The sequence below is a fragment of the Dipodomys spectabilis genome, unplaced genomic scaffold (genome assembly GCF_019054845.1).
Source record: "Dipodomys spectabilis isolate Male_0828 unplaced genomic scaffold, ASM1905484v1 ptg000147l, whole genome shotgun sequence".
Classification (NCBI taxonomy): Eukaryota; Metazoa; Chordata; class Mammalia; order Rodentia; family Heteromyidae; genus Dipodomys; species Dipodomys spectabilis.
Genome location: NW_024870824.1, coordinates 7,307,659 through 7,331,904, shown reverse-complemented (window position 1 = coordinate 7,331,904; position 24,246 = coordinate 7,307,659). Strand labels below are relative to the sequence as shown.

General features: G+C 37.9%; 1 protein-coding gene across 1 annotated transcript in view; it reads left to right on the top strand.

Annotated features, from left to right (window-relative positions):
* Positions 1 to 24,246, top strand: part of Pfdn1 (prefoldin subunit 1) — a 70,333-nt gene that overhangs the window by 19,727 nt on the left and 26,360 nt on the right. Inside the window, exon 3 of the mRNA XM_042692060.1 lies at positions 9,031 to 9,115. Coding sequence (XP_042547994.1) covers positions 9,031 to 9,115 — 85 coding nt within the window. The remainder of the gene's footprint in view (positions 1 to 9,030; positions 9,116 to 24,246) is intronic.

The window sequence follows — 24,246 nt, the reverse complement described above, 5'->3', positions numbered from 1 at the left end:
CTTGAGCCACAGCGCCACTTCTGGCTTTTTTATTTTTTTCTGCTTATGTGGTGCTGAGGAATTGAACCCAGGGCCTCATGCATGCAAGGCAAGTGCTCTACCACTGAGCCACCTTCCCAGCCCAACATTAGCAGTTATTTTATGTTCTCGATGTCTACAGATTGGCCTCTTGATATTTCATGTGTGAATGGAATCATGCAATGATATAATACGTGGTTGTACCTGTCTCTTAGCATTTTGTCTTTAAAGGTTCATATATGTTAGAGCTTGTATCAATTCTTTTTTTTTTGTCGGTCGTGGGGCTTGAACTCTGGGCTTGGGCGCTGTCCCTGTGCTCTTCAGCTCAAGGCGAGTGCTCTACCTCTTGAGCCACAGCACCACTTCCGGTTTTCTAGTGGTTTATTGGAGATAACAGTCTCACGAACTTTCCTGCCCAGGCTGGCTTTGAACCTCAATCCTCAAATCTCAGCCTCCTGAGTAGCTAGGCTTTGTATCAATTCTTAATTTCTTTTTATTGTTGAATGTTTTATTGTATGACTGTACTCGCTTTTATCTTAAATATATTTTTATTTTTAGTTGACACATGGTAATTGTATGTGTTTATGGGGTATAGTGTGGCATTTCAATACATGGCTTTCAGTATATAAGATCAAATTAAGGTTATTGACTTATCTATCACTGAAATTAGTATTAAGAACACTGAAAATCTCCTACTAGCTATTATGAAATGATTGTTGTCCACCATAAAACCATAGTTCTCCTGTTCTGTAGAGTATTAGAAATCATTTCTCCTATCCAGCTACAGCCTTGTACCTATTAGCCATCTACCCCTCCCACTGTAAGTCTCAGACTCTGGTAACCACTCTTCTTTACTTTGATGACTTCAACCTTTTAGCTTCCACATGTAAGTTGTACCACTTATTAATCTATTCATGTATAGATATGCAGTTGAATTGTTGCCACTTTTTAACTATTATAATACTGCTTATGAACATTTATGTGCAAGTTTTTATGCAGACATGTTTTCAGTGACTATTTCTTGGAGAGGAATTGCTAGGTCATATGATAATTTTATGTTTTAACATTATTGAATAGCTGCCTGTTTTCCACAGTAGTTGTAATCATTTACATTCCTGCCAGCAATGTGTAGGGTTCTTTCTCTCTCCCAACACTTATTATTTTGTGTGTGTTATGTTTTTGTGTGTGTGTATGTGTGTGTGTGCGTGCCTGTGTGCACGCGCACCAAGTAGTACTGGGGTTTGAACTTAGGACCTCTTACTCTTGCTTAGCTTTTTTGCTTAAGGCTCTACCACCTGAGCCATACCTCCACTTCTGGGGTTTTTTGCTGGTTAGTCTTGGATTTGTCTGCCTGTGCTAGCTCTGAACCGAAGGCCTCAGATCTCAGCCTTCTGAATAGCTAGGATTACAGGCATGAGCCACCAATGCCTGGTTTGTTTTTTTTAAGTTGAACTTGAGGGCTGGGAAGTTGGCTCAGTAGTAGAGTCCTTCCCTCGCACACATGAGGCCCTGGGTTTGATTCCTCAGCACCACATAAACAGAAAAAGCTGAAAGTGGTGCTGTGGCTCAAGTGGTAGAATGCTAGCCCTGAGCTGAAGAGCGGAGGGACAGTGCCCAGGCCCAGAGTTCCAAGCTTCACGACCAACAAAAAAGAAATATTTGAACTTGAATTCAAAGCCTCTTGCTTGCTAGACAGGTGTCTACCACTTGAGTCACATCCTTATTTATTTATTGGCCAAAGCGGAGGACTGAACTCTGGGCCTTGCACTTGGCAAGCAAAATTCTCTTCCACTTAGCTAAAGGCCCAACCCCTCACATCTTTATTTCATTGAGATTCTTCCATCCCAAGCAGGCAAGAAACTTGCTCTGTAGCCCATGCTAGCCTGGAACGTCAATCCTCCTGCCTTACTTTCCTGAGTGTTGGAACTATTCTTATTCTTTCTCTCTCTTTATTTATTTATTTATTTTTTGGTCAGTTGCGGGCTTGAACTCGGCTTGGGCATTGTCCCTGCGCTCTTCAGCTCAAGGCCAGAGTTCTACCATTTGAGCCACAGCACCACTTCTGGTTTTCTAGTGGTTTATTGGAGATAAGAGTCTCAGGGAGAAGCTGGGAAGGTGGCTCAGTGGTAGAGCGCTTGCCTTGCATGCTTGAGGCCCTGGGTTCGATTCCTCAGCACCACATAATCAAAAAAAGAAAAAAGCCAGAAGTGGCGCTCTGGCTCAAGTGGTAGAGTGCTAGCTTTGAGCTGAAGAGCTGAGGGACAGCGCCCAGGCCCAGAGTTCAGGCCCCACGACCGGACCCAGAAAAAAAAAAAAAGAATCTCAGGGATTTTCCTGCCCAGGCTGGCTTTGAACCTCAATCCTCAGATCTCAGCCTCCTGAGTAGCTAGGATTACAGACGTAAGCCACCGGCACCCGGCTAAAAATTTTTTTTTTTTTTTTTTTTTGGGTCCAGTCGTGGGGCCTGAACTCTGGGCCTGGGCACTGTCCCTCAGCTCTTCAGCTCAAGGCTAGTGCTCTACCACTTGAGCCACAGCGCCACTTCGGCTTTTTTCTTTTTGCTTATGTGGTGCTGAGGAATTGAACCCAGGACCTCATGCATGCAAGGCAAGCGCTCTACCACTGAGCCACCTTCCCAGCCCCTAAATTATTTTTTTTATTATACTACTTCATCTTCTTTTATTAGCACACATTACTTATAGAAGTGGTTCATTGTGAAATTTCTACACATGTATACAATGTATCTCAATCAACCCCAGTCCCTCTATCACTCTTCCTTGCCCCACTCCACTTTCTAATATTTTCAACAAGTTTTGATGTTCTGTTTTCATACATGTAATTGAACTACTTCCACCATATTTATTCTCATTCACCCAACCTCCTTCTGCAAGTCTCCTGTAATAGAGCTTTTTCTCTTTTCTCCACTCCTAACCCTACTTCATCTCTCTCACATCATCTCTTACTATACATTTTGAATATTATGAGCCTGTAAGAAATTGTTACTGTTTTTCTTTAGATCAGAGATTGGCAAGTATTTTAATTATTTACTTTTTTGTCAGTCGTGGGGCCTGAACTCTTCGGCCTGGGCACTGTCCCTCAGCTCTTCAGCTCAAGGCTAGCACTCTACCACTTGAGCCACAGTGCCATTTCCAGCTTTTTCTGCTTATGTGGTGCTGAGGAATCGAACCCAGGGCCTCATGCATGCAAGGCAAGCCCTCTATCACTGAGCCACCTTCCGAGCCCCTATTTATTTATTTATTTTAATAAGCCAGATAACACTTATTTTTGCCTTTGCTGGCCTTGTACTCTGCAGTTCTTTCATAATTTTGCCATTGTAGTGAAAAAGTAGGCCATTGGCCTTATATAAACAAGTAAGCATGACTGCATTGGCCTGCAAGCCATAGTTTGCCAACCAACTTTTTTTTTTAAATTAGCATATGTTAGTTGTACAAAGGGTGTTTCATTGTGACAATTTCACACCTGTAAAGGATTATCCCAGATCACCCTCCTTCCTTATCACTTACTGCTCTCCCTTACTATTCCCCTTTTAAAAACAATTTTAACAGGCTTCATTGTTTTATTTTTGTATACAGATTAAAAATAACATTGTCTACATTTAACCATGTTCATCCACTATTACTCTTCCTACTCCCACTTGTGCTCCCATCAGAGCTTGTTTTACTTTCCTGTCATTCATTTTTTCTTTCTTTTGTTTTTTTTTTTTTTTTTTTTGGTCGGCCATGGGTCTTGAACTCTGGGCCTGGGCGCTGACCCTAAGCTCTTCAGCTCAAGGCAAGCGCTCTACCACTTGAGCCACAGCGCCACTTCCGATTTTCTGGTGGTTAAGCAGAGATAAGAGCCTCACAGACTGTCCTGCCCGGGCTGGCTTTGAACTCACATCTCAGCCTTCTAGGTACCTAGGATTACAGGTGTGAGCCACCAGTACCTGGCCTCATTTTTTCTTTTAAGAGAGTATTAATTGCACCAAGAGGTTTCACCATGGCATTTTAGATGTGTATATATTGCCTTTTATTGTTTTCTCTTTCATTGAGCTCCCAGTCAGTGATGAACAACTTTCATTGAGGTTCTTTATACCATCTTCATACAAAGTTGCACTATATTTCAAAATTATTCACTCTTCATCTTTCTTTTTCCTTATATATTTTTTTCTTTTTAAGGAAGTTTATTAGAAAAGAATACACTGTCAGTAGGCTGAAAATGGGTTATGTTGAAGTGGCTAAGAATGACCCCTGTATTTCTTTTTTTAAAGGAAAATAGTTTTTGTTGCTTTCTTAGGAAAATAGTTTATTTGGAATCAAATTTGAGTTACACGGTTACTCAGAAGCACTCATACCGTGAATAACGTGTTCCTACCAACTATTAAAAAAAGCTCCAAACTATTTCTTACTGTTACAATAGAACAAATTCATTTCAATTGGTACTGTTTATATTCATCTTATTTATACTATTTCTAATTCTTTTCATTTCTTTGTAAGTTGCCATCATTAGTTGTATATCTGTTTAGTTTGCTTTAATATAAAAATTAACGTATCAAGTACAGTATATTTGCATGCATGTATATAGTGTACAGTTTGAGTCCAATTAAGTTTTTTCACTTTTCAACCCTGTATAACTTTTCACTGTGTCTGTAGTCACTGTCTATTTTTAGCTTTACAGTCCTGGGGCTTGAGCTCAGGGCCTAGGTGCTGTTGTCCCTGAGCTTTTGTGCTCACGGATAGCACTCTTAATGCTTTGAGCCACAGCTTCATTTCTAGCTTTTGGTAATTGGAGAGAAGAGTCTCAAGGACTTTCCTGTCCAGGCTGGATTTGAACTTGGATCCTCACTCATATCTGTGCCTCTAGAGTAGCTAGGATTATAGGATTACAGGAGGCAGGAGATGCTGGCGCCCTGCTTTTTTTTTTTTTTTTTTAAACTTCCATATGAGTATTTGTTTTACTATGTTCTATTGTACTTGATATAATGACCTCTAGTCCCATCTATCTGGCACAGGATAGAATTTCATCCTCTTTTATGACTAGAAATTTTTACACTATGTATACATATTCCATTTATACATTATATTACATACCTGGCATGCATTTGTTGATAGGTACTGAGTCTGAGTTCATGTCTCAGCTATTGTGAATAATTTGATTATATACTTGGGAGTAGAATAGCTAGATGAGCCACCAGTGCCCGGCCCTGAGCTCTTTTTGTGCGAGGCTAGCCCTCTACCACTTTCAGCCACAGCTCCACTTCCAGTTTTCTAGTAGTTCCTGGAAATAAGAGTCTCATGGACTTTCCTGCCCAGGCTGGCTTTGAACCATGATCCTCAGATCTCAACCTCCTGAGTAGCTAGGATTACAGTGCCTGGCTTCTGCAAGAAAGTTTTCTTGAGCCACTTCTGTTTTTGTTGTTTTTCCTGTTTATGTGGTACTAAGGAATCAAATCCAGGGCTTCATGCATGCTAGGCAAGCACTCTACCACTAAACAACCTTCCCAGCCTTGCAGGTGTTTTTTAGGTCCAGAGGAGTGAGGCAAAGAAGCAAGACTAGTTCATTCTTACTCATTCTTTTTGTGTTATTTCATTTGTGGCTGTTCGGAAGTTTAAGTGCCACTAGGATATATTGTCAGACATCCTATATGTTTCACACTTAGTGCGCACTATGGAAAGCATATTTATTTTTGTTTCTCTTTGTTTTGTTTTTATTTTTATTCATTTATTTATTTTGGCAGTACTGGGTTGGAAATAGAGTCTGGTGTTTACTAGATTGGCAGTCTAAGCCACTTCAGCCCTAAGAAAAACTGTTTTTTCTTATTCTGAGTAACATGTGTTCAGATGACCATACTTTGGAAGTATACCCAAAAAACATTGGTTCTGGATTGTGTTTTGGGCAGGTGAACAGCACTTTTGATTTATGCTCATGTATAAGAAAGTGAAATTTGCTGGGGTCTGGAGGCTCATGCTTATTAGTCTTAGCTACTCAGGAAGCTAAGATCAGATGATCTTGACTTAAGCCAGTTTGGGCAGAAAAGTCCAAAAGATTCTGTCACCAATTAACTAGCAAACAGTTGGGCTGAATTCAGGGTTCAAGTGATAGATCACCAATGGTGAGCAAGAAAGCCTTGTAAGAATGCCAAAGTACTGAGCTCAAGCCCTAGTACCTGCACATACACAAAAAGAAAGTAGAAATCATGTACTAGCTTGTAGGATGATGTAGAACATAGCTTCTGATGTTTCTCACGTAATGAAATCTAAGCCATCAGAGAAGTGTATTGTTCAGCTAGCATAATTACGATTAAGTGAGGATGTAATAACAGCAAGTTACAAGGTTTTGAGAGTTGACAGTGAAGGGCCATAGAGCATAAATTTGCAGGTGCAAATGGAGGCCTTTTACAGAGTATTGACTCTAATCTTGGTTATATAATCCTGGGTATTAAGCACATATGCATTCCACGTGACACTGGAGAATACTTTTCTTGATTCATTTTTCCATTGTGGCACATTTTGAATCCCAGAATCTTTTATCTTCCTTTTTGTTACCTTACCTATAATCAGGCAGTATCTCTGAGATTCTCTACATTGAGAAACATTGTATCTAATATTCCTTTATGAAAATAAGACTATATTTTCTCCAGATAGTATCTTATAATTTACTGTCTTTTAATTTAATTTTAATTTTTTTTTTTTTGTTGGTTGTGTGGCTTGAACTTTGGGCCTGGGCATGTCCCTCAGCTCTTCAGCTCAAGGCTAGTGCTCTGCCACTTGAGCCACAGTGCCACTTCCAGTTTTCTAGTGGTTTATTGGAGATAAGAGTCTCACAGACTTTCCTGCCCTGGCTGGCTTTGTATAGTGATCCTCAGATCTTAGCCTCCTGAGTAGCTAGGATTACGGGTGTGAGCCACCAGCACCCCACTTTACTGCCTTTTTAAACAACATAAGGTGTTTAAAAAAGATTTTTTAGAAGTCTAGGTATTTCTTGCAGCTCTTAAAAATCTCTGTATTTTTTTAAAATGGAGGACTTAACCAAATTTTATATAAATTGTGTTTGAATTTTGACTATGTAACTGCTTTTTGAGGTAAACATTTGTGGTTACACTGTGGTACTCATCCTTGTTTTTTAAAACTTTCATAGCTGAGATGTTTTAAGCTTATAGTAGTTGGTTGGCCAGCCTCTGACCTTTGAAGTTGGCACAATCCAATGTAGTTACCTCAGGGATGTGTGGCCATGGAAAAACATGTTTTTGTTGTTGAGTGTTCTTGCTTTCTAGTAATTTTATTTTCTGCTCAAGGGATTTAGTATCTGTTCAAATACTTTCTTTTTAAAGGACACATAAGTAATGACTTGACCTCTAATCTTAGCTTTGAAATTTTCTCAGACACTAATAAACATGATGTCTGATAACCTATTATTTGAGAATACTACTTATTAGCCAGCAATCAATGCTAGTTAAAAAGATATATTTCACTTTGGAAATTGCTTATATGACTAAAAGACTTTCTTAATAAAATTATACATGTGATGATATTATTTGGCAACTCTTGGACCTTGTTTTATAATGTTTCTTACATGGTGTCACCAAGACCTAATTCAGTTCAAAAACAACTCTTCTCAAATCTGGCATGACTTAGTTCTGAGAAAAATATTTTGTGCACCACAGTCTTATCCAAAATAGTACTTGTCTCTTGGAACTAGTAAGTAGGAACATTTTTGACATGAAGGTTGTATATAGGAAAAGATATAGATTTAATTAATACTTTGCAATATGGGCAATCTTCCTAGCATATAATTTTTGTAAAATTCTTAGAAAAGTTAAAGTTTCTACCAAAGATTAAGATAATCAGTTAAATTAGCTTGGCTGGCCATATAAGAAATGTGGCTCAGTAATTCATGGAGTGAAAAAGAGAGGTTTATCAGATTATATTAATAGATAATGACAAAGTATATTCATGAAGAAGGAAGTTTCCTCTTAGGTATCAGAACATAGCTTGTTCTTTTTGGTCTTGTGTTTTATGGTAACAGAGCCTTTTGCTGAGATGTCACTTGGGTACAGTGTTGTTTCTGTTGGCTAGAGAGAAGAAATTACATATTGTTACTTTAAATGTGCTTTCTTGTTAAGGGATAATGTTTAGTTCTCTACTGTTGAATTCTACTGTAAAAAGAAGAAATAGTTTGTTTGATTAGTGATAATCTTTACTTGAAAAATTTTTTGGCCTGGTTAGGTGGTCCTGAAAGAGGTCTAAATAATTGGGGTTTCCCCTTGGTTCTAATTGAAGGGAAATAATTATAGTTCATTTACTTAAAACAAAACAGTTTGTTCTTCCATTCCCTGCAATAGAGTAATGAACATAAAGCCTCAAAACAGATTCAGTGTTAACTTTGAAAGCTTCTGCAATATTTCTGCCCTCATCTGGTAAATAATGTCCGTGATTATAAAATGGAAAAAAATGAAATTTTCCATTTGTGCATTTTGAGCTTTTCAGAGGTATTACACACTCTGGAAATAATAATAATAGGCTTATACAGTGATTTTTGTGTGAGGAGCTCATATAAACACTAATGCATTGATCCTAACACAGTACTTAATTGTAACTTTCAAAGGTCATGAGTTAACTGCTGTTACCAGAAAATTAAAAAAAAGAAAAGCTTCAATTTACAAATACTATTTAGAAAAGTCTGAATAAAAGTGAAGTTAGATAAATGAAAAAAGTTACAGAATTTTTTTAATGCTGATTTTCTCCTAAAATATTTTTATGACTTTATTTTTTTAATGAATCTACTTGAAGCCTGGTTCCCTTCTTTAATTAGAAATAAAAAGCACTTTCAAGTCATTATTTGTTTTCCACAAAGAAGGCTTACAGACTGTAGTGGTTTCCTAAGTTTTTCACATTAACAGTATATTTTTCTTTTATCTTGAGTTGAGATATCAATTTTCTCATAGTGAAGTTTGTAGCATATACCTATTGATTTTGATGAATATGTAGCTTAATTTTCAACTTTCTTTTATAGGTTTATTCTTCAATCCAAGGAGGTAATTCACAACCAGCTGTTAGAGAAACAGAAAATAGCAGAAGAAAAAATTAAAGAATTAGAGGTAGGTTTGAATGAATATTGGCAATAGTGGTCAGAAAAATTAATAACCTCATTGTGTCATATTAAATGAAAATGTGTTTCTGAAAAGGTTCATGTTATATTTTTCTTTGGTCTAATAGTATTAGAGCATGAAATAATATTTCATGGCAGTGTAGAGACAAAACAAAAAAAAACCCTTTTGGAACAGTGGACAATTTTAAAGATAGGATGTTGTTAATCTGAATGTATTTTCATCATTGGCTTTTCATAGACAGGTCTATTTCTAAAAAAGTATAAAAAGAGCAATGCATAAACACCACAGTGGTCAAGTTTTTCAACTTTTGTTTAGTAATTTTGTTTTTCAATCCAAAAAAATGGGTTTGGTGAGTAGATTGTGCTGGGTGGCATTAGAATGAGTTGGGTGATAGAAATAGTTGTTAGAGGTGTGGTGTTTCTGTTACATGTCATAATTTCTTTAATCTAGATTGTTTGAGGCCAAGACTAGCTGGTGACAAGAGCTAGTTCTTTCTGAGGACTTAATGAGCTCAGATTGTACTTAATGAGTTGTCACTGTCTAAAGAATGGTACTCCAATGAAAAAATACATTGATTTAAGCTAGGATAAAAGATGATAGAAAAGAATGAGTAAATTTTTAAGAAATTGAAGTTTATTACTATTTCCTTACATGTTAAGATCTTTGGGATATAGTTTTTGTTCTTTGGCTCAAATCCTGTATTTCTTAAAAGTAAGACTGGACAAAAAAAATTGGACCAAATCTTAAGGACCAAAATTTCTCAAGATGGTGGTGGATATACCATGATTTAATAGTTTATTTTATCTAATTAGTCTGTGAACTATTTGAAGCAATGTTTAGAATCTGACTCAGCCCACTGTTGAATTGGGAGGGGGGACACCCCTATAGACACTGGGTATTTCTCGGGGGCACTGGCCTGGAAACATGTAGTATATAGTTTTGTTTGACTGCTGATAAATAAACTTGAGGATAGATTTTTGACTTAGAAAGATGCATTGTAAAAACAAAACCAAAAAAATAAAAAGAAACAACAAAATTTAAGATAAAATTGCTATCCTGTGGTAACCAGGTGGTTGTTAAATTTTGTTTCTGTTTTCGTATCAGTATTGGGGGTTTGTCCCAGTGCAGGCCATTGTCCCTTAGCTTTTACATTCAAGGCTAGCACTCTACCACTTGAAATATAGCTCCAGATACATTTTTTTGCTGGTTAACTGGAGGTAAGAGACTCAGTGACTTTTCTGCCTGGACTGGTTTTGAACCATGAACCTCAGATCTCAGCCTTCTGAGTAGCTAGGACACCTGGCTATTGTATTTATATCACTATCTGCTCAACTGTTTTGGAGTAAATTTTATATTCTGTTATATTTTCTATCTAATAAAAAGCTCATAAATGAGACACTCAAAACTATTTCATGTAGATAAAACAGTAAATGGATCTGGGCATACTGGCTTATGCCTGTAATCCTAGTTAACTTGGGGAGGTGGAGATTTGGAGGATTGCAGTTTCAGCAAGATGTTGTGAGACATTCCTCTTAACCGATGGAAAAAAGCTTGAGTGTTGAAGCTTGGGTCTGTCATCCCAGCTACTTAGAAACTATAAATAGTTGAATCTCTTTCCAGGCTAGTCCAAGCAAAAAGCAAGACCTTATTTAAAAAATAATGAGGGGCTGGGAAGGTGGCTCAGTGGTAGAGCGCTTGCCTTGCATGCTCGAGGCCCTCGGTTCGATTCCTCAGCACCATATAAGCAAAAAGAAAAAACCTGGAAGTGGCGCTGTGGCTCAAGTGGTAGAGTGCTAGTCTTGAGCTGAAGAGCTGAGGGACAGTGCCCAAGCCCAGAGTTCAGGCCCCATGACTGGACACACACAAAACAAACAAACAAACAAAAAAACCCAAAACTAAAAAAAAGATTACTTTAAAAAAAAAAAAAAAGAAAGTGAAAAGGTCTGGGATAGTGGCTCAAGTAGTAGAGAACCTACCTACCAAACATAAGGCCCTGAGTTCAAACTTCAGTACCACCAAAAAAAAGGGGGTGGAGAGTTTACAACTAGGTAAACATGTCTAAAAAAAATGTCCTGATGAGTAAGTAGCAAGATACTTATATATCTATATATCTATATATATATCTATATATAGACATAAGTAATATATTTATTATTTTTTGTCAGTTATAGGGCTTGAACTCAGGGTGTAGGCACTGTCCCTGAGCTCTGTTGTGCTCAAGGCTTGTGTTCTACCACTTTGAGTCACAACTCCACTTCTGGTTTTTTGGTTGTTAATTAAAGTTAAGAGTCTCACAGACTTTTCTGCCTCGTCTGGCTTTGAATTGCAATCCTTAGATCTCGGCCTCCTGAGTAGCTAGGATTACAGGTGTGAGCCACTACCACCCAGCTGTAATTTTACATAGTTCTCTTTTATGCACACACACAAAACCCAAGATCTATGTAGGAACATTTGAAATGTTTTATATAAGGAAATTACATTGTTTTATATAAGGAAAATACATTGTTTTATATAAGGAAATTACAGAAGACACTGGGGATAAAATGACTTTTTTCTTTTTGATCTGTGCTGAATAAACTATAAGTATCCATTAATATTTATAATTTAAAAAATTATCAAAATGCAGTTGCTGCAGAAGATTTATTTTGGTGCATATTAGAATTTTTTTCCCCAAAAGTTTGACTTTTTAGTTTCTTAAATTCAGCTTATAGAGTTTCTTAAATACAACTAGACTATTCTGATAGCTTTCATATAATAGAAGCAGATTAGTTACCTTTTGATTCCTGTTTCAAATGCTAATTAAAGCTACAAAAACAAGCAAAGTTAAGAACTCTAGTCTGTATCCTAGGAAGTTATTTTGTTTCTTATTTTAGCCTTTTGTTATTTATATTATAAAAACAATACAAGTACACACTTTAAAAAAAAGTCAAAAATTCTAAACAATGAAAATAAGACTTTTTCTCTTTTATTTCCAAATGTCACCTCCATAGTTTGGAGTGTACCATTTCCAACTTTCTTCTGTATGCAAGTATTTCAAATACATGTTTATAGGTTTTTGTTTTTTTTTTAAGTAGGAATTACAGCATGTTTTCCATCATTTGAAAGTTTTCTTTTGGGTTTAGTGATATAATTTTTGTGTGTGTGTGTACAATTTCTTGTTTTCCATTTCTCCTACCATTGTAAGCTCGTTACCTCAACATTCAATTATTATTATTATTTTTTTTGGGTCCGGTGGTGGGGTCTGAACTCTGGGCCTGGGAGCTGTCCCTCAGCTCAAGGCTAGCGCTCTACCCCTTGAGCACCATTTCCAGCTTTTTTCTGCTTATGTGGTGCTGAGGAATTGAACCCAGGGCCTCAGGCATGCGAGGCAAGCACTCTACCACTGAGCCAACTTCCCAGCCAACATTCAGTTATTATATGAACCATATTTTTGCACTTAGCACACAGGTATGCCTTGGAGACACTATAGATTTGGGTGATAATAAAATGATTCTAATAAGGCTATAATGTCTTGTTTCCAAATGCCTATGAAAGTTGTGTTTAAACTGTTTTTGGTGATACTAGGACTTGAACTCAAGCTTTGAGAGTGTTCAACAGGCTATCAACTTGAGCCATTCCTCTAACTAGTAGTGTTTATACTATTAAATTGTATAATGTTTTTAAAAAAGGTATATACCTTAAATTAAAAATACATTATTATTGTGGCCAGGTGCTGGTGGTTCATGCCTGTAATCCTAACTACTTAGAAGACTAGGATCTGAGGCTTATGGTTCAAAGCCAGCTTAGACAGGAAAGTCCATGAGACTCTCTACCTACCAAAAAGTGGTACTGTGATTCAAGGGATAGAGTGCTAGCCTTGAGCAAAGAAGCTCATAGACAGTGCCCAGAGTTCAAGCTCTAGAACTAGTGCACGCACACCCACACCCACACTATGCCCATCCCTCCCTCCCAAGGTTCTTTTCTGATGGAGTTGGGTTCTTACCTCAGTGATACGGTGGTGGTGGTGGTTTCTGAAGGTTGGGATAGCTGTGGCACTCTCTTAAGAAATAGTTTGCTGCATCATGTGACTCTTTTTTTTTTTGGTCAGTTGTGGGCCTGAACTCTGGGCCTGAGCGCTGTCCCTCAGCTCTTCAGCTCAAGGCTAGTGTTTTACTACTTGAGCCACTGCACTACTTGCAGCCTTTTCTGCTTATGTGGTGCTGAGGAATTGAACCCAGGACCTTATGCATGCAAGGCAAGCACTCTACCAGTGAGCCACCTTCCCAGCCATCATGTGACTCTTTTATGAAAGATTTCTTTGTAGCACATGGTGCTCTTGGATAACATTTACCCGTAGATGAACTTCTTTTCAAATCAGTCCTTTCAAACTTGGCCACTTTATCAAATAAGTTTATATATTACTCCGTTGTTGTCTTCAACAATTTTCACAGAGTCTTCCACCAGAAGCCATTTTCTTCACTCATGTATATGAATCAACTCCACTCTACCTCTGTTAGTTTTGTGTGGAGATTGTACCAATTCAGGCTCCACTTCTAATTTTGGTTCCCTTGATACTTCTCTATATCTGCAGGTATTTCCACCACTGAATCATGAATCCCTCAGTCACCCATGAGCGTTGGAATCAACTTCCTTTAAACATTTAATAATATTGATGTTCTGACATCTTATAAATCACAAATTATGAGTGCCTATACTAGAGCTTGAACTCAGTGTCCCTTTTTTGGCTTAAGCCTGGTGCTCTAACACTTTAGGCTCAGCTCTACTTCTGACTCTTTTTTTTGGGTCTGGTCTGGGGCCTGAACTCTGGGCCTGGGTGCTGTCCCTCAGCTCTTCAGCTCAAGGCTAGTGCTCTACCACCTGAGCCACAGCGTCACTCCAGCTTTTTTCTTTTTGCTTATGTGGTGCTGAGGAATCAAACCCAGGGCCTCAGGCATGCAAGGCAAGCTCTCTACCACTAAGCTATCTTCCCAGCCCCAGAACAGATATTCTTTAAACAGGCATGAAAACAAAATTAATCTTATACATCTTCAGAACTTTTGTTGTTGTTGTTGTTATCGGTCATAGGGCTTGAACTTTGGGCTTGGGCGCTGTCCCTCAGCTCTTCAGCTCAAGGCTAGTGCCCTACCACTTGAGCCACAGTGCCACTTCCGGTTTTCTGGTGGTTTATTGGAGATAAGAGTCTCAAGGACTTTCCTGCCTGGTCTGGCTTTGAACCACAATCTTCAGATCTCAGCCTCCTGAGTAGCTAGGATTACAGGCGTGAGCCACTGGTGCCTGGCTCAGATCTTCAGAACTTTTGGGTGACCAAATTCATGGCCAATAAGCAGAACAATTTTGAGAGGAATCTTTTTTTCTTAAGCACTAGGTCTCAGAAGTGAGCTTACAATCTTTGGTAAAGCATGTTGGAACAGTTGTGCTGCCAACCAAGTATTGTCCCATAGGTCCCAGCCAGAGTAAATCTAATATTCTCAAGGGCCCAAGAATTTTAAGTAAATATGGCTTTCAATTTCAAGTGACCAGCTGCATTAGCCCCTATTTGCCATCAGGCAATTGACTTCTTGAGCTGTTAAAAGTCCTAGATGGCATCTGCTTCCAATAGAAAGCTGTTTTGTCTACATTGAAAATCTGTTGCTTAGCACAGCCACTTTCCTTATCTTAGCTAGATCTTCTGTATAACTTTCTGCAGCTTCTGTATCAGTATGTGCAGCTTACCTATGCCTTTTTTCTTAATTATTATTACAAAGGTGATGTACAAGAGGGTCACATTTCTTTCTGGACAGTGTAACCCCTTTCTTGCTCTCAATTTTTCCCTCCCATGCCCACCCACAAGTTTTACGATGGCTTTGTTTTTTTGTCGGTTATGGGAGCTGAACTCTGGGCCTGGGAGCTGTCCCTTAGCTCTTCAGCTCAAGGCTAGCGCTTTACGTACCACTTGAGCCACAGCACCACTTCCGGCTTTTTCTGTTTATGTGGTGCTGAGGAATCGAACCCAGGGCCTCATGCATGCTAGGCAAGCACTCTACCACTGAGCCACCTTCCCAGCCTCTTACCATCCCCTTTCATGTAATGAAGATAGGTAACTAAACCTCAAAAAATAGCCCCTGTTAGTGTCTTGATTCTGTAGCCTTCTCACCTCTCTCAGCCATTGTGGAACCAAAGAGATCAGTATTATGCTTTGACTTAAGGCTGTTTAAAAATATTTTTTTATTATAAAGGTGATGTACAGAAGAGTTTCAATCACAAGTTGAGTAAAGAGTACATTTCTTTTTGGACAATGTTACCCCTTCCCTTACTCTCTCCCAGTTTTTCCCTCCCAAACCCACCTAGGGATGTTTTGGTCTTTTATCTAAGCCATCAATCCTTTCTTTATAGGAGCAATAAGACTATTTTGCGTTATCGTCATTTGTGTGCCCACTGGCACTTTGCATTGTCTTCAAGAACTTTGCCTTTGCATTCAGCCTGGCTGTTTGGTGTAGATAGTTTAGTTTTTGACCAGCTTTTGGCTTTCAGTATTCTTCACTAAGCTTAATCATGTCTAGATTTTGATTTAAAGTGAGAGGTTTTGGTTAGGTTCTTTCATTCACTTGATCACTTAAGACACAATTTGTGGAGTATTCTATTGCTCTAATTATGGTGGTGTTATATCTTAGGAGAGGTAGAGAAATGAGAGAATAACCAGTATAGTGGAGCAGTCAGAACACATATCAATTAAATTTACTGTCTTATATAGACTTGGTTTGTGGTGCCCCAAAATAATGACAATAATAATAATAATAATCTAAAAACAAACATAGATCAAAAGATACAGTAATAATGAAAGAGCTTAAAATACTGTGAGAGTACCAAATATAACAGATATACAAAGTGAACACTAGCTATTGGAAAAATGCCCAGTGCTTCATTTTCTTTTTGGCTTGACAGAGTTAAGACAACTTTCAATTTTGAAAAAAAAAATCTGCAAAGCACAATAAATGAGGTATATTTGTTTTTCCCAATACTGCATTAATCTGTATGTTTAACAGTATCAGCCATTACATACTCCTCCTTAACTGAAGCAATCCCTTATTTTCTTTTGCTACCCTATTAACGTTTGTATCAGTCTGAAGCCCACTTGTGAAATAGAGACACATTAATTGTAGTGTTCAGAGCTTCTGATTTTTCTTCTGGATATTCAGGTGATGAGAAATGTGAGAGAAAACAAATTTCTCCTTCGTCTATGGCTGGCATTTAAATATTATTACTCAGTGCACAGCTAAGAGCCTATATTTTATTTTGCCTTGTGTTTTTAGGAATGTTTCTGCTCCTATTATTTTTTAAAATTTTTATTTATTTTTTTGTCAGTTGTGGGACTTGAACTCTGGGCCTGTCCCTGTCCCTCAGCTCTTTAGCTCAAGGCTCACACTCTACCTCTTGAGCCACAGCGCCACTTCCAGTTTTCTAGTGGTTTATTCAAGATAAGAGTCGCAGGGATTTTCCTGCCCTGGCTGGCTTTGAACCCCGATCCTCAGATCTCAGCCTCTGAGTAGCTAAGATTACAGGTGTGAGCCACCAGTGCCTGGCTCTGCTCCTGTTATTAAAGATGGCATTTCACTTACTTTTGACTTCCATTGTTGTTGTAAGGAGATGCTTAATTGTTAATTTGTCTGTTCTTTTTTGCTTTTCTTAATGTTCTTTAATTTTTATTATAAAGATAATGTACAGATAGGTACAGTTATGTAAGTCAAGTAATGAGTATATTTCTTTTTATACAATGTCTTTTCATGCTTTGTGGTTACTCTGGGATATATTTAAGAATTTTTTTCTCTTTTTCTCCTACAGTGCTGAGGTTCAAATCTAGTGCTTCACATATACTAAGCAGATGCTGTGCCACTGAGCCATATATGCAGCTCTCAATACTACTTGGAATTTTTTGAATTTCTTTAAGGATAGTTCTGAAAAATTTTTAATCTTCCTGAACATTATTAATGTTTCCTTCTGGGATAGTTTCTCACTTTAAACTGGCTATCACCTCCTTTGCATAGCATTTTTTCTGGATTTCCCTATTTCTAATCTTCCCTTGTGTAATATTTAGCATAGGTAGGTTATAACAACTTTTGTGTCTGGGGCTTGAACTCAGGGCCTGAGTACTGTCTCTTGAGCTTTTGTGCTCAAGGCTAAGATTCTGCCACTTGAGCATAGCTCTACTTATAGTTCTTTGGTGGTTAATTGGAGGTAGGAGTTGCAGACTTTGTTGCCTGGGCTGCCTTCAAACTTCTGTCTTCAGATCTCAGCTTCCTGACTAGCTAAGATTACAGGTGTAACCCGGCACCTGGCATAATGACCTTTCTAAAATGTTATATCCAGTCATGTTTTCCTCAGTATAAATTTGTCATTGTTCTTAGGATAAAGTTCAAACTTTTTAACATACTTTCAAAGTAGTTTATGGAGTGACTCCTGTTTATATTTCTTTATGTTCTTCATTTCCTCTTATGCTGTATGTTCTACCCATGCCAGAAGCATGGACTTAGGTTTTCCAACTTACTATGCTTTTTTGATTCTTCTGAATTTTTGAAAAGTAGTTCTACATGAGTACTTTTATCAGCTCCATATACTAAACCATTCAGATAGGAGAACAGGGCTGTTTTTCTTGAGAAGCATTTTCTAGTTATGTACTGCTTCTCTCTGATTGCTCTATTAGCTCCTTAGCACAGTAGGGGAATTGAACTACCATCAGGTGAACTCAGCACAAATGAGATTTTCTATTACTTGGGAAGTTTGATTCGGATTTAGATATCTAGCTTTTTTCCCCCCTAAAACCTTCCAGTTGTTGTTCCTTTCAGTTCCATATTCTTTATGTGGACCCATTTATTTATCAGTCCAACGCATTTCATCTTAACTCTATATAAATAATATCAGTTTCTATCCTTAGTTACTTTGCAATTGAGAGAGGCATGCAGACAAAGGACAGGCTATTTCCTTTTTGCATATTTTCATCTCTGAAAGAGTTGGAAGGGTCTGGGTCCTAGATTTAGATTTGAGTTAACTAGTTGGGACCACTCTGTATGCTTTCTGACTCCTTCATAACAGTCAGTGTGGGTGGCACTCTGGATAGACATTATTTATGACATAGACACTGCTGGTTTGACTTTGGTTCTCTGATCTAAGAGTTTATCTTTATTGTAAAGTTCTTAGATTTTCCTATTTAGCTCTTTTTTTTTTTTTTTAAATCTGTCTCTGCAGTTGTGAAAACTGAAGTTCAGCATTCAAAAGAGCTAGAGCTCAATCGTTTGTTTAAAAAAGATTATTATTAGCATATATTAGTTGTACAAGGGAGTTTTCACTTGTGACACCTTACATACAATATATTCTGGCCAAATTCATACCCTGTCAGTTTCTTGTACTACCCTTTCCCCTTAAATGCAAGGTTTTATTGTTCTATTTTCATAGATATATATAAATTACTTGGACCATATGCATCATCATCATGTACCCTTGCCACTAGTCCTCTCCCCTCCTGCTGGTACTCACCATTTCCATGAAGCCTGTTTATGTTCCTGTCCTTTTTTTTCTTTTTTCTAGTATTTCATCAAAAGGTTTCACCAAGGTATTTCAGATTTACACATATTTTAATCAGAATAGCCTTTGTATTGCTTTACTCTCTAATTCTACAATGATTTATAGCTTTCTTTGAGATTCCTATGCCATAAATGTTTTTTTCATGCATAGTTGGGATGTATTTCAAAATTATTCACCATCCATTTTTTTTCTACTCCCTCTCCTTCAGCCCCCTAAACAGTCAAATAGTTAGAAACATGTTCTAAGTGTATATGACTGTGTATATGCTTAGGTATATGCACACACACATATATATGTATGTACATGTTCATGAATAAGTATGTCCTTTAGGTGTTGCTTCCACAAATGAGCAGAAACAAGATAATGGCTTTTTTTTTTTTTTTTTTTCCCTGAGACTGGGTTTGTTTAAACTGGGTACCTGATGTTTTCACTCATTGGCTGGTGCTTTACCATGCCTCTGCCCTACTATTTTAGCTTTTTGATCTTGGCTTACCTTATTCAACATGATGTTTTCTGATTCTATCTGGTTTCTTAAAAATGACATAATTTCATTTTTGGCCATGTAATATTTCACGGTATATCACAGCATATCTTCTTTATGCATCTATCTCATCTGTTGTTGGGGCAGTTTAGCTGCTTCCACAGTTTGACAGAGCTACAATAAACATGGTTATGTAGGAACTGGGGTTGGAATTCAGAATCTTAGGCTTGCTAAGCTGGCTTTCTGCCACTTGAATCACTTCAGTCCAGCTGTTTTGCTGGTCATTTTGGAGATATAGTCTGTTGAACTTTTCTGGCTTCAAATGCAGCTACAAAGCCTTTTGTAGTAGCTGGGATTACACATGTGAGCCACTAGTGTCCAGCTAGGTCTCTTTCTTAGATACTGATTTGCCCTCCTTTGAATGTATGCCCAATAGTGGTATGGTAGGATCATAGGTAGTGCTGGTTTTTTTTTTTTTTTAAGGAACTTTCTTGATACTGATTTCAATAATGCTTGTTCTAGTTTACTGTATTCTTACCAACAATGCATGGGGGTTCCTTCCTCCTCTTCTAGAACCCCTCTATGTACTTGGCAGCATTTGCAGTTGTTGTTTTCTTGATGGATGCTATTCTGGCTGGAATGAAATGGAATCTTAGTGTGTTTTTTCACTTGTATTCCCTTTATGGCTAAGGATGTTAAACAGTCTCATTTGTATTTGGTCTTCTTGAGACAGTTCATTTGCACATTTATTAATTGGATTATTCTTTTGCTGTTTCCTTTTTTGAGTTCTGGATATTCTTTATCCATTGAATAGCTGGAGAAAATTTTCTTTGATTCTGTGGTTCTCTCTTATTTTTGAATTCTTTCTTTTGCTATGCAGAACCTTGTTTATGGTAGTCCCATTTGTCAGCTCTTACTTGCTTATCCTCTGGGCAACTTAGAGTTCTATTAAGAAAATACTTAGGAAAATATTTGTTTATAATTTCCAGTGTTTTTCCCATGGTAGATTTAAGGTTTCAGGTCTTTTGAGTTCTTTGATCCATTTGGGGTTGATTTCGGCAGGGTGAGCGATAAGGACCAGTTTGTCTCTTGCAAGTGGATACCCAGTTTGCCAATACCATTTATTGAAGACTGTCTTTTCTCCAGTATATGTTTTTGTTTCCTTTGTTGAAAATTAGTTGGTTGTATCTGTGTAGTTTTATATCTAGGTGTTCTGTACTGTTCCATTGGTTTTTGGGTCTGTTTTTGTGCCAGTATGATGCTGTTTTTGTTACTATGAACCTGCAGTATAGTTTGAGGTTTTTGTATTATGATACCTCCATTTTTGCCCTTCTACTTAGAATTGCTTTTGTGATTTGGGATCCTTTATGCCTTCATGTGAACTTTTGGATTTATTTCTTTAATTCTGTAAGGATGATGATGAGGTTGTGTGTGTGTGTGTGTGCACGCGTGCACATGCATGCCCACACTTACATTCTTTTGGGGCTTGAACTCAGGGCCTAGGTGCTGTCCTTTAGCTTTTTTGCTCAAGGCTGGTGCTTTACCACTTAGCCACACTTCCATTTCTGTCTTTTTGGCGATTAATTGGAGTAAGTTTCACTGACTTTCCTTTCATTTTGTGCTGGTTCTAGGGCTTCAACTCAGGGCCTGGGTGCTGTTCTGAGCTTCTTTTTGCTCAAAGGTAGCACTCTACTACTTGAGTCACAGCTCTACTTCTGACCTTTTGGTGGTTAATTGGAAATAAGAGTTTCATGGACTTTTCCTATCCAGGCTGGCTTTGAATCATAGTCTTCAGAACTCAGCTTCCTGGGTAGCTGGGATTGCAGGTTCTTTGTATAATTTTTAAAATCTTCATTTCATTGATTTATGCTCTAATGTTTATTATTTCTTTTCTGTCTGCTAATTTTGGGTTTAGCTTGTTCTTGTTTGAGGGGCAGCAATTAGAGTATTCGAGAGCTCTTTTCTTTTTTTCATTTAGGTATTTAGAGCTCAACTCTTGGCCATATGAATCTCAACTATGGGGAATCCTGGATATAGCTATTTTCAGTGTTATGTTTGAATATGTTTTGGCTGTTGTTCCCTTTACTCTTTCTCTTTTGTGTCAGATGGGGGCCAAACAATGAGTACTTCAGGCTCATCTGACTTCAACCTAAATTCTCTGTTATATTTTAGGTACATGCATATACTGGTTAACCACATTTTTCTCTCCATCAAGCAGAATTATTGCCCTTTCTACCACCAGTTACTTCAGCAATGATAGAGTAAGAACAAGGAAATATTGCAATACCAGAGTTGTTGAAATAGCTCTCCCAGGCTAGGCTATAAGTAAAAATTTAAAGAATTATATAAAGTCTTAGTTTTCAAGATCCCTTTTTTCTCACAAAAATGACAATTTTGGTTTGACTAACTAAAATTATATGTTAACTGAAATAAATAGGAAGAAAAGTAATGAGAGAACTGGATAGGAGTTGCCTTTGATACTCTGCAGTTGGCTTGATTCTAATATTTTGATGAGAACATGTTTTGGAGAAATTCCCATGTTTGAGGAAATTTAGCTCTGCCTATTGAGGGTGATTTTTTTTTTCCATAGTATGGGTGGCACTTGCATGGATGCCTAGTTTTTCCCTTAGTACTTCATTTTAGAGTTGGTATGATAAGACTATTCTTTGGATGCAACACTATTAGACTGCTACATGATAGGCACTGATTTGGGGGATGGGCAAAGAGCTGGTAATTTGGCTTGAATTTAGAGCCTTGCTCTCTCACCTTTCTTTGCTCAAGGCTAGAACTTGAGTCATGTCTCTAGTACAGCATTTTCCTAGACCTTTCCTGACTAGGCTGGCTTTAAATATTGATCCAGGCCTAACCTTCTAAGTACCTAGGATTGTAGGTGTGAGGACAGATTATAGGTACACAGCTGATAGGCACTGTATTTTTAGTGAAAAGAGGAGAGAAAGTAAGAGCAGAGTTGGTGATAGAATGTTGTTGTTGTTTTTGTTTTGCAGTAGTCCACTAGCCTAGGCTGGTCTCGAACTTGAAATGTTTCTGCTTCAGCCTCCTAAGTGCTTGAATTACAGGCCTGTGCCACCGGAATGTCTTTTTTTTTTGTCGGTCGTAGGGCTTGAACTGTGGGCCTGGGCACTGTGCTTCAGTTCTTCAGCTCAAGGCGAGTGTTCTACCATGTGAGCCATAGCGACACTTCCAGTTTTCTGGTGGTTAATTGGTGATCAGAGTCTCATGGACTTTCCTGCCTGGGCTGGCTTTGAACCTCAGATCCTCAAATCCTCAGATCTCGGCCTCCCGAGTAGTTAGGATTATAGATACGAGAGATCCACCAGTGCCCGCCAGCACTAGATTTATTGTTTTTAAGACAATGTTTCAAACATAAACATATAATTCAGAAGATTCTAGTTTTATGTACATTTTCAGCAATCTTTTATTAAGTAAGTAGTTGTATAAAGAGGTTACAATTCCATGTCAGGTTGTGAGTGGAATGCATCTTGATCAGTATCATCCTTTCCATCATGCTCCCTCATTTCCACCCCAAGTTACATGGTTTAATTTTTACATAATGTACATTGAATATCATTACTGCATTTGCTTACCCTTTCTCTTTCCATTTGTGTGCCCCCTCCTACTCCTCACACAACCTCTACTTGTGCATATGTGCATGCTGCATGTGGGTAGGCAGTATGGGGGGTTTGAACTAAGGCCTTTGTGTTTTTACTTGGCTTTTTTGCTTACTGCTGGTTTGGTTGTCTACCACTTGAATCTTGCCTCCAGTTCAGGCTTCTTCTTGCTGGTTAATTGGAGATAATCTTTTTTTTTTTTTGTAGTCATGGGGTTAGAACACAGGGCCTCAACTTGGTAGGCTGGCACTCTACCACTTAAGTCATAATTCTAGCTTGTGGAGATAAGAATCTTGAGGAAGCTAGGATCCAGTAGCTTATGCCTATGTAATCCTAGCTGCTCAAGAGGCTGAGATCTGAGGAACGAGGTTCAAAGCCAGCTGAGGCAGGAAAGTCCATGAAACTCTTATCTCCAATAAACCACCAGAAAAACTGGAAGTGGCGCTGTGGCTCATGTGGTAGACCACTGGCCTTGAGCTGAAGAACTGAGGGATAGAGCCCAGGCCCAGAGCTCAAGCCCCATGACCGACAAAAAAAAAAAAAAAAAAAAAAGACCTGGTAAAAATATTGAGGAATTGTTTGTCCTGGTTGGCTTTGAAAACCATGACCCTCAGATCTTCACCTCCTGAATAGGTAGGATTGTAGGTATGAGCCACTTGCACCAGCAAAGAGCCTTAAAAAAAAAGTATATTGCTGAAACAATTTCTGTGTTGTTTTGACTTGGGGACGGTTGGACCAAGTGATTAAAAAAATTTTTTTTTGTTGCATACATTGGGATTTCATATAGTTACCTCTTTATAAACTATAGCATTCATTTGCACTTTTGACATTAATAAAAATGTTATTTATTTTAAAATAGTTTCCAGTTATTTAAAACTTAAGTCTAAAAGAACTTGGTGGTAGGAAATCCTAGAGTTTATAGTGAACTAGATATAATGTGTGTTTTGATGTCTAGGGCTTAATGTAGCTGCAGAATCTTCTTCTGTAGCTTTCAGAGTAGGCAATGATCTGCAAAGCCCATCTGAACATTCCCTATATATCATTATTACCAGCATGTTGGTTAGTGGTACATGTGTTATGATCCAAGAACTGAAATTTGTCCAAATGTAAACCTATTTGTGATATATTTATTTTTTCAATAGGGCTGAAAGAACTTAAGTGTAAGCAGAATAGCTTTTCTTATTTATTTCAACAATATATATTACAGATATTTTACAAATACACACCTTTGATTTGGTACTTCCCTTATAGTTCTTTATTTATGATTAAGGTGAGAAACTTGAGGTAATTGGACTTGCGTTCCATCTGGCCCAGAGTTCAGCTTTTTGATCTTGATTTAGTTGTTTTCTTCTTGGACACATTGCCAATGTGCTTGTCACCCTCCTGTGCACATACCATGCTATTCCTTTGAATGTGTTAGTGACTTCTCGTTTACCTAATGTATTCTTTTTTGC